The sequence below is a fragment of the Quercus suber genome, unplaced genomic scaffold (assembly GCF_002906115.3).
Source record: "Quercus suber isolate HL8 unplaced genomic scaffold, Cork oak 2.0 scaffold_775, whole genome shotgun sequence".
In the NCBI taxonomy this organism is placed as follows: domain Eukaryota; kingdom Viridiplantae; phylum Streptophyta; class Magnoliopsida; order Fagales; family Fagaceae; genus Quercus; species Quercus suber.
The window spans coordinates 270,743-281,505 of NW_027070211.1; the positions used below are offsets into that span (position 1 = coordinate 270,743).

General features: G+C 32.8%; 1 protein-coding gene across 1 annotated transcript; it reads right to left on the reverse strand.

The window, feature by feature from the left end:
* Window positions 1-5,950: 5,950 nt before the first annotated feature.
* Window positions 5,951-9,794, reverse strand: LOC111996613 (V-type proton ATPase 16 kDa proteolipid subunit). Its single transcript, XM_024028599.2, has 3 exons — window positions 9,565-9,794; window positions 7,869-8,154; window positions 5,951-6,392 (listed from the first exon to the last, which is right to left on the reverse strand). Exons 1-3 carry the CDS (start codon window positions 9,647-9,649, stop codon window positions 6,260-6,262), a joined length of 504 nt encoding a protein of 167 aa, XP_023884367.1. The 5' UTR covers window positions 9,650-9,794; the 3' UTR covers window positions 5,951-6,259.
* Window positions 9,795-10,763: the final 969 nt, after the last annotated feature.

Below are 10,763 nucleotides of genomic sequence, written 5' to 3' on the forward strand. Positions count from 1 at the left end.
ATGTATATATGGAACCTTGAAACACCTTTTTTTTTTTTTTTTGGGTTATGAGAGGAAGAGCTTCTATTTGGGACTGTGACTGTGAGTTATGTGCGTCCATTGGTGGAGTTCATGGAGGTCTAGGCAGATGAGAGAGAGAGAGAGAGAGAGAGAGAGAGAGAGAGAGAGAGAGAGAGAGAGAGAGAGAGAGAGAGAGAGAGAGAGAGAGAGAGAGAGAGAGAGAGAGAGAGAGAGAGAGAGAGAGAGAGAGAGAGAGTTTAATGACTTTTTGTTTATTTTTAGTAAGAGAATTTAATGATTTAATGACATGATACTAGTTTTTTTTTAACCATTAGATCTAATGTAAATCAATGGTTTAAAAAAGGTGTAACTCTTGTAGAGTTACACCAGGTGTAACTTGAACCCATCTCATATATATATATTGATTAACCAAATATGTCTTTGTTTTTTTCTTGGACTCTCTCTCTCATACCAAATTGGAATCCAAGAGTATCACGTTGCTTGGCTAATTGGCCCTTTGTGAGTTTGTTTTGTTTTTTTAACAATTTTTTCCTAGGTTTTTTTAGTTGCTCTTTTTCATCTTTGGTGGGCTAAATTATGATTGTTATAATGAAAAATATTATAACATACCCACTACTGCACATTCCATACACACTCGCATTTAAAATCTTGTTTTTTAAAATATAATTTTAGTTAAAATTGTAAAGTTGTGTTTTAAAAACACAATTTCATCATATATACTATGATTACTGTAAGTGTGTAATAATAACGGTGTAATTATTACTCTTATGTTGCAAGTGCAGCCACCATGACCTATTGCGGCTTTAATGCTTTTTTTTGACTCTTAAGCTCAACCATCAAATGAGAGGCTGAAACTGTCGTCAATGTAAAATGAGAATAAACCACCAGTTCACACTTCACATATGCCTAACTTGTAAACCATGACTTTATTTTATTTTATTTTTGACTACGGACCGAACTTTCCAAGGAATTCTCACCTAATTTCTGGTTGCTACTGCTACCTGAGATTCCATTTGGAACAATTCATGTGACATGTCTGTCAAAAAGGGTCAAGTTCGATGACACTGGAATATTGTTTCAAACAAATATATATCTCTGATTTCTAATCATCAACAAGAGGACAGTTCTATTAACTGTTCTTCATTGTAAATTATTTCTTTAAATATTCTTTGTTGCAAAGATCGGCTCATTCTGAATAATTTTACATTGTACATTGCCAAGTTTTTTTTGGTTTTTTTTGGTTGACTATTCCTGACCTTTTTGGGTCTCGAAAAGCTATGAAAGGAAAGAAAGATTCTGCTCAGCATGAAGTTTAAACAAATATGAAGTCTTGTGGTGAAAATTACATAGATTATATAAGATATGCTTGCTTCATGAACCTGGCTTTTCATTCAACAACTAGGCAAATAGGTCGCCCACTCAGGAAATTTCAGGCTGTGTATTTCAATCAGAATAAGAGTGCTGAATTTATCTGTAGCCTATAGGGTCAAGTAAATTCATATATATATTTACTGCAGTTTATATCATTATTGTGAATTTGTGATTGATACATAATAAAAGTTATAATAATCTATCAATGATGAGCCGAAGTAAAATTGATATTGTTCCAATCACATAAAATTATGTAAAACAATTTTTAAAATACATAGTTCATTTAGTATTGTCCATACAATAAGATTCTACATAGATATTTGATATCAATATGTCAATAGCTTATATTCACGCAAAAAATGACTTTTGAGCCGATATTAGAAAACCATCCATTTCTATTCTTAAACTATTTAAAAAATTATCTTCTTCTTTTCTTTGTATCCGCCATTAGGGTTCATGGACTTAGTTTGAAGCTTACTTGTTAAAATGTTCTAAAATTAATAAGATTTTTTTTTAATCTAAAAAAAACAAGGTTTTTTTTTGTCAAAAATGTTCTAAAAAAATGTTCCAATTTTCATGTAGCTAATCCCAAAATTTCATCTCCAACAAAACTCCTCCAAAGTAGGCAACTGTTCTATTTTCTACCATGACTTTCCAAAGCAATTTTTAATTTGTTTTACCAATGTTGTCATTGTGATGTTCTTGGTTCTTCTTATACTCAAATTTGGGCTCCTTAAGGTCCCTGATGACAAGCATGATGAGGAAGGGGACAAACCCTAGTTCAATGCTCGTATTGGAGATCTTCTGTCATTTTATGTATGACCCTTAAAAAAAATTGTGTGCGCTCCACAGAATATATTCAATGCTCTCTAGTTCCATGTGAATTCCCATCCGGGGACAAAATGCCCAACAGCACTCAAAGGGAAAATCCTAGTACTGAACAACACTTAGACCCCATAAGATCTCGTGGAATTTATGGTTTTACAAATATTATAATTAGGATTTAGCTTTAACTTCAGGTTTTCAAAGGATTCTTTCTTAATGGTGTTTCATTTAGGAGAAAAGTATGTAGTAGAAGCACATTTATTCTTTTAGGATAAGGGGAAATGAGTCGATTTTTACAACAAACATGATGGAATTGAATCCTGAATATCTTAGAAATACCAAAATGAGTTTGTTATTGCTGACAGGCTTCTATTCTGATTGGCATCTTATTCCTCCCCAGCTTTCATATTGCATTCTAATTTCTAAACATGCTTATAAAACAACCAAAATGAGTTTGATATTGCGGACAGGCTTCTATTCCGATTGGCATCTTATTCCTCCCCAGTTTTCATATAGCGGATTCGACCCATCTCCCCCATCCCATTTAAAATAAAAGAGAGTTTAATATTAACCTTATCTAATATTCTGGCTTAAGAAGCACTAATCCCAGTGCACTTTGAAAACATGAATTTTCATTCTTTCATTGCACGAAATATCAGCCCTTCGGGCCACATAAAAAGGAAGTACACTGAAAAAGAAGCCAACCCTCCTCCTGGTGACCTCAAAAGAAATAGATGTTTTCTAATTTATTGGACAAACTAAAAGCACGTTATCTCTAAACCTTTATTTAAACTTTCATAAAGCACATAAATATGATATACTATATATATATAACGCATTGTAACAGAGCACTAACCGCAGTATTGTGTTTAGGATTATGATCTATTGGTCCTTGTTAACGTAAGGGAATCTCTCACTGAGTGATGAACTTTCCAACTAGTTGGAGTTTAATATTGAAATCTTAGCCAATTTGATTGTAAAGAAAGCATCTTGGATTGAAGTTTGCATAGCATGACCTTTGCAAAATAAAAAGTGTCCAATTAATTGTTATATTCTTAGGTAAAAATTTGGTACATTTAAAAGTGAATGCATTTTTTTTTTTAAAAGTGAATGCATTTTTTTGGTAAGTTTGAAAAGTGAGAAATCATATACAAACAAAGTTGTGACATAAAATAATTGGTAGCCAACAGATGTTATCATTCATGAGCAAAGCAGGTTTGGTTGAGGATGTGAAGGAGAAAAGAAAGATGCTGAGCTAAAAATACCTGAAAAAATTTGGCTTCCATGTGAAGACTGAAGAGGGAATGGAAGGAGATAAGGGATGTGGGTTCCAACATTTCTTAACTTATTGAATCATGACCTAATTTTTTCAGGTTATGAACTATGACCTAGCTACATTGATGATAATACACAATCAATCAAGATAGATATAGATATTGTTCCCCACTATTTGATGATAAGGTGGTGCATTGCCATTACTCTCTTATCTCTATGTTTAAAATATTATATGTGACAAAAATTTAAATCACCAATCGTTTATGCTAGAATAAAGTTGGTGAAATATATTTAAGGGAAGTGAATTATTCTAAGCTTGGAGTAAATGCAATAATTCATTTTTCTTTTACGGGGAATCCCGTTCATTTCAACTAATGTAACGACTTCTCTCTCAAAAAAGAAAAAAAAGAGGAATGATTCCATCTTATGTTACTACCTATATCATTTTTTGAATGTAAATTCAACTTAACATTTAAGCCTTAATCCTGTTTAATTCGTTTGGTTTTTCTTGATTTCATGCCCAGGTTTCAAGTGTGGGCCAAATGTATTTAATCAACAATGACAAAAGGCAAAAGCTCTATATGTTATTATGTCTGATAATGCTTGTATAAAAAAACTGATCAACTAATTACGAGCCTAAAATTCCATTAAGAATTGAGTAATGCTAAGGACACACCTTTTTCTATACGCAAATCGATACCTAGCTTATGTTTATGTGTCAACTTCTGATTAAATTTTGACACTTTCACATGAGTCCACCACATGTACTTAAAAAATTAAAATCTAATCAACAATGGACACATAAGCAAGATGTAAATTTGAGTGTGAGAATGAGTGTGTCCCTAGTATTTCTTAAAAGATTTCCACTTGCAGAAGTAACTTAACGGTAAGAAGTTCTCAAAACTTTTCACCTTATGAATTCAAGGTTGAAAGTTTGAGTGTTGACATATTTCACTATTGTGCAGATAGTTCCATGCCATAGCTAAATCAGGTTTTAGTAGGTTGAAGAAATGATCATACATGCAAGTCCCTTTTTTCTCTTATTAAAATAATAATAATAATAATAAAAGTTGCAATAAGAATTGATCATGCGGAAATGAACAGCATCTCTTAATGCGTGCCAGCCTTACACTTTTTGAAGCTCGTTCGGCCCTAGTTGTGCTAAAAACTAAGGCTAGCCCATGTTTTAGGCCAGCTTGGTTATTAAGCCTATTGGATGAGTCCTCTGGTCTGGACTGGCCAATTGAAACTTGGTCATGAATGGTTGTAGGCCTGTAGTGCTTTTTTCTTTAGGACCGTGGTTGTAGATTGTGATCCTTGCATTATGTGGGTTGAAGTCGATGGCAAACAGACATGTTAAAGAAGTCGAAATATTAACTGGGCCATTAGAGCTCTTTGAATCTGGGCCAGGATAGTTTTTTGAGACTCGTCCACATTATTGAGTTTGGGGCCTTGCGGTAATGATTGTGTTGGGTCAACTGAAATGGAGTCGGTAATTATTGTCCACATTGTTTTTTCCCACTTAGTTCGTTTGCCTTAACGAGTTAACCCTTAACTTTGCTGATAGTGATAGATATCTGATAGGTTGGGAATTACTGAATTAGGATTGAAGGCTTGAGGCTATATACCTGTTTCAGGCTGGCTCATTTGCTCACGACGAAGACTTTCAGTCACGACCCATTAGGCCATTTCAGAATAAGATAACCAATATCGTGGAATTCTTAAATAAGGAAAATAGAGTTCAAATCTTACGTAAAAAAAAAAAAACTAATTAATATCTTAATCTGATGATAAAATATAATTATGATGATGATTAATAACAATCAACATGAAACAAATACCATAAATTAAAATTGTAATGTATCTAAAAGAAAGTCGAAGGATCTATAATTTTTTTTTTTTTATAAGTAATTTTTTTTTCATAAGCTTATTAGCTTATTTGTTTACTTATAATATTTTAATTTTTTTTTCTTCTAAAAATATAAATGTACCTCAACCAATTTTCAGCAAATATGCTTTTCTCAAGAAAAAATAAATCCAAATCAACGCTAGTCAACACAGAAACCTGCCTCAAGTTTTACATTAGTATCTGAAGAAGAAATTATAAGAATGAAAAATATTTTCTGTATTCTTCTTGTTCATGAGAGCCATCGAGGATTTTCTCGTTCAGCCACTTTGAGAAGCATCTCTTATAACAAATTCTCAAAAGATGCCTAAAAAACACAAGCTAGCTTACAAAATTGACACAATAATTAACCATGCGAGACGTTGATACCTTCTAAATTTCAGAATGTTAAAAAAATCCTGTACGAACTCCACTAAACATATCAACAAGTGTTAAGAGTTTGGCAGTTTGCTAACATCTAAATAGGGTATTGGAAAAAACGCAAACATGGCAACATTATTATTATTATTTTTTTTTAACATTAGAAATATTTATATTAAAAAAAAAAAATCATACATTCAATAATTCCATGATCATTAATCCTATAACAGTTTGAAGTTTCTGATGGCAAAATACATCAACATATAAAAGCAATCGCAAGTATTGGTACAGCTTTACAAGCTTTTATTAGGCCGCGAAACTCAATCCTACTACTACAAACACAGTACCACCTAAAATGGCTGCTAGAGCAGTTACTTCAACATTGATAGTTTTCAAGAAACCCTCAAGTCCTATCCAGCCATTACTAACCTGTGAACGATTAAAATTTCCCCCCAAAATTACACAAGTAGTAAAAGAATATTTGGCAACACAGCAATATTCTTAGTCAGCTCTGGACTGGCCAGCTCGAGAAGACAAGATAATGCCAACAATAAGCCCGTAGAGGGCAAGTGCTTCAGCGAAGATGAGAATAAGGATCATTCCAACAAAAAGTTTTGGCTGCTGTGCATTAGCTCTGCAAAACAGAATCATATACACAAATTAATGGAAATTAATGAAACTTGCAGATACAGTTGAATTCACTATGAACTTAAATCCAACAAAAGGAAACCTCAAAAAGTCATCAAAGTTCTAGAGATTATTTCAGAAATCATACCACTGACACATAAAAACCTGAATGATCACATACACTTCAATAATGCATAATTAATGCAACTGTTATACATGGAAGTTTGCAATTGATGAGCTAAACCTAACATTAACTTTTACTACCTTAAAAAAAACCATAAAAAATGTAGCCACAGAGGGAGAAAATAGACTTATGCCAAATGTCATAAACCTTGATTACCACTTTACTAAGGCTTCTTTTAAAAATAAAATAATAATAATAATAAAAAATATAATTTACTGATATCAATCCTCAACGAGCAAATTGATAATTAACATATCATTATTATTATCATTGTTGTTGTTGTCTGGTTTTATTAATTAGTATCATCATTCTTATTGTTAATGAGACTCAGTCTCCTTTGCCCATGAGACAAGGGATCATACTGAGTCATCATGATGTAATGCTGATACTTGATCTCAAATAGATCCTAGTTTGATGATCATTCAAATGAAGGGATAAATGACTAAGATGGCTGCCCTAAGTCACCCTATCCAAGGCCAGTTCAAGTATGTGGTGTGTGGCATGATAACTCAGTACTCTAAAAGGTCCTATGCATCTTAGACCAAGTATGTGGTGTGTGGCATGATAACTCAGATTGCTTTTAAAGGCCTTTCTTTTAGTCGCCTTTAAAAATCATAATAAATTAAATTAAAGGGTAAGTTACACATGCACCCAATGTGTCTTGAATCCATAACCTCACCCTCTACCTAGCTCTTAAAATAATTCATTCAATCAGAGTGCTAAAAAATATAAAATGAAGACACTGCCAAGATTGATGAGACGATAAAACATCCAATCAATCCTTGAAGATATGGGTGACTCTCAACATCAGGAGTCATATGGTAGTACAGGTCCAAATGGATGTTAAGAGCTGGCAACCACCCTTCAAGATGCAGTAAATTATCATCAAATCAAATGAAGGATATTTGTTCTTTGTAAATAATACACCTATAATATCTTATACTAAAATCTCCAGTATTAAGCCACTTCAAGTTCCGAAATCCACTACCTTAAAGTTAACCACATATATGGTCGAAACTAAATTGACTGAGTTAAGATGACTGGACTTGATGGCAAAAGTGAACTCTAGGACTAAAATTAACCATCCATGCACATGGACCAACAAGTAACTTAGGAAGATAAATCAATAAGCATTCTGAAACGGAAGCACAAAGCCAGCAACAATTAACTTTAAAAACAAACCCTGAATCCCAGACCCACCCAATAATGAAATCCATGATTTAGTAAACAGCAAATGATGATAACAGGAACCAATCCATACAAGCACAAAACAATACATATAAGGGATTAGAAACATACCTAACACCAGCATCACCAACAATACCAATTGCCATACCGGCAGAGAGCCCAGCAAGACCACAAGAAAGACCGGATGAGAGATGAGCATAACCATCAAAAAGGTAATATGACTTGGCCTTTGGGTTAATCCCAGTACTAATGATAACGGCAATAATAAGTCCGTAAATACCCAACACTCCAGCCATAACAACTGGAACAATGGACTTCATCACCAGCTCGGGCCTCATCACACCCATTGATGCCACACCAACACCACTCTTCGCTGTCCCATAAGCTGCTCCCATACCTAAGTACCCACCACAAACCAAAAAACTTAACCAAAAACACAGCATACAGTAACATAATACCTCACATCTTTCTGTGGTCCTATTAGCCTAAGTTAAACAATCTAGGCTAAATTACATATTTTACCCTCTAACTTTGACTTATTTTCAATTCAGTTCTTCATATTTCAATTTTCTTTTCTTTTCTTTTCATTTTAGTCCTTTAACTTTAATCTGATTTCAAATTAGTCCTTCTGTCTAATTCCATCCAACGTCTTCCTTAGTTTACGTATTTCTTACTTTCAAAAACAAAGTCATTTTGGTGGACTTAATAAAACGGATTGGATGGAAGGACATTATTGAAAATGAATAGCGGTTAAAAACTGAATTTGAAAACATGTCAAGGTTAAAGGGAGTAATTTGCAATTTAGCTAACAATCTAAAAAATGAAAATTGTACTAAGACAAAAAAAATTGCTCTAAAATCTGCACAAACCAACCAAACCACACTAAAACCTCATCAAAGTTTCAAATTTTCAATGTGATCTACACCAATTAAACGCAATTGACTCTTTAAAAATCAAATCTTGCATTTTCCACAGCTTGATTTCAATACTTTCCTTTTTTTTTTTTTTATAGGTAAGAATAATTTTATTAAAAAAGACTACTTCAATTTCAATACAATGCATCAAACTAAATTGAGGGGTTCATGATCTTAATTTGAACTAAATGTAAGAGTCAATCCAATTGAACACTTCAAAAAATCAAATCCCTACATAATTCAAAATGATCACAAAGCTTTTTTTTGTTTTTTCTTTTTTTTTGTTCATTTCAGTCCTTCCATCTAGTTCCGCACCCAAACTCTTAATTTTAGTATTTTTCACTTTCGAAAACAGAGTCATTTTGGGGGACTTAATAGTTAATAGTACGGATTGGACGGAAGGACTACATCGAATAATTAATTGAAGTTAAAGGACTGAACTGAAAACACGTCAAAGTTAAAGGGCGTAATTTGCAAATTAGCCAAAAATAAAAAGTCTAAGATTGAAAAAAAATTGCACTTAAGATCTACACCAACCAATCAAACCAAAATTTCAAACCTCATCAAAGCTTCAAAATTTCAATACGATCTACACCATTCAAACTCAAATCGAGCATTTTCCACAGCTTGATTTATCAAAACTAAGCATTAAACTCAATAGAACATCATACGATATTTGCTTCGAACTAAAATTTAATTTAACTAATCAAATTGAACGCTACAAAAAATATAAATCAATTCGAAGTGATCACAAAGAGCTACATAAAAATAAAAGATCCGATAATCGAATTATCTAAATTTCATTATACCAAAAAAAAAAAATTCAATAAATATATGATTCGATCTAAATGAAGAAATGGTAAAAGTTAGTTAGGGTTAAAGAGAAAATTTACAAGAGAAAACGAGTGCTGCGGCTGCGCCGAGGAAGCCGAAGAACGGTGCCGTTTCATCGCCGCTGAATGATGAACCCGAAGACATTGTTTTTTTGTTCTTGATCGGTGGTGGATCTGCAACGACGTCGTTTGGATCTCAGAGTTTCGGGATCTCTCTCTCTCTCTCTCTCTCTCTCTGTTTTGATTCCGTACAGAAAAAAAGGTGTGGAAGAGGTTGCTTCAACTACTTTATAAGCTGTTTTGTGTGTATAAATATATATATATATATATATAGATAAATAAATAAATATGGTTCTCCAAAAAAATAAATAAATAAATACTTTATAAGGACACCTAGATAATCAATACGACACCGTAGTTGATTTTTTTTTTCTTTTTTTCTTTTTTTTTGGGAGAGTTGGGGTTTGGTGAGCTTGGGCTTAGGTTTGGGCTTTTTGATGATTAGGTCTCGAAGTCTCGAACCAACTTAGTATATGTTTCAAAATTTTTAGAGAGCCTATACAAAGAATAAAATGATGAAGAAGCTGCAATGTAAATTTGTATAAATTGGGTAGTGGAGTAAAAAATCATCGAGCTAATAGTACATACACAAAAGAAAAAAAAAAAAATTGATAACATTTTTTATATTTGTTGATGTGGCAAGTTTGTACTAGTTCTTATTTGGGTCAATCACTGACATCACTTTTATATCTATTATTAACAATTTGTCATATCAATAGATATTAAATTTATTGTCAACTTTTTTTGTGTTCATAGATTTTTTTCAACACCATTAGACCATAGGAATTGGGATTTTGAGTAAATTGTATTATCTTTTGGATATAGACATTGTCAATTGTATGAGAACAACCCATTTGAGTCTTAACTTTACCAAATTGTGAGGAGGACAAATTTGATATGGACTTAATGTAGTGTTATAGCAAGTTCATAGTAAAATATGGTTATATTGTCACAGATTAGTTTTAATTAGGCCCCCTTGACATCCATGAATGGAAGCACTTTTGGAAATTGAAGATTCACGAGAGATTTTAAGTTCTTGCTACGGAACAACATTGTATGGAATATCCTTCTTTTATAGGGGGATATGCGATTCTTTGTGCTTTTTTCTGAAATATATGGCAAGAATCCATTACTTTTTTCCTTTTTCTCTTTGTCTTTATATCATGGCCATCATCTTCATGGCCTTTCAATTTATCTAC

Coding starts and splice junctions, on each gene's coding strand:
- LOC111996613 (XM_024028599.2), bottom strand. CDS start 9,649: ATGTCTTCGGGTTCATCATTCAGCGGCGATGAAACGGCACCGTTCTTC. Junction 8,155..9,564: donor CGCAGCACTCGTTTTCTCTT/GTAAATTTTCTC, acceptor GTGGGTACTTAG/GTATGGGAGCAGCTTATGGG. Junction 6,393..7,868: donor GTTGGTGATGCTGGTGTTAG/GTATGTTTCTAA, acceptor TCTGTTTTGCAG/AGCTAATGCACAGCAGCCAA.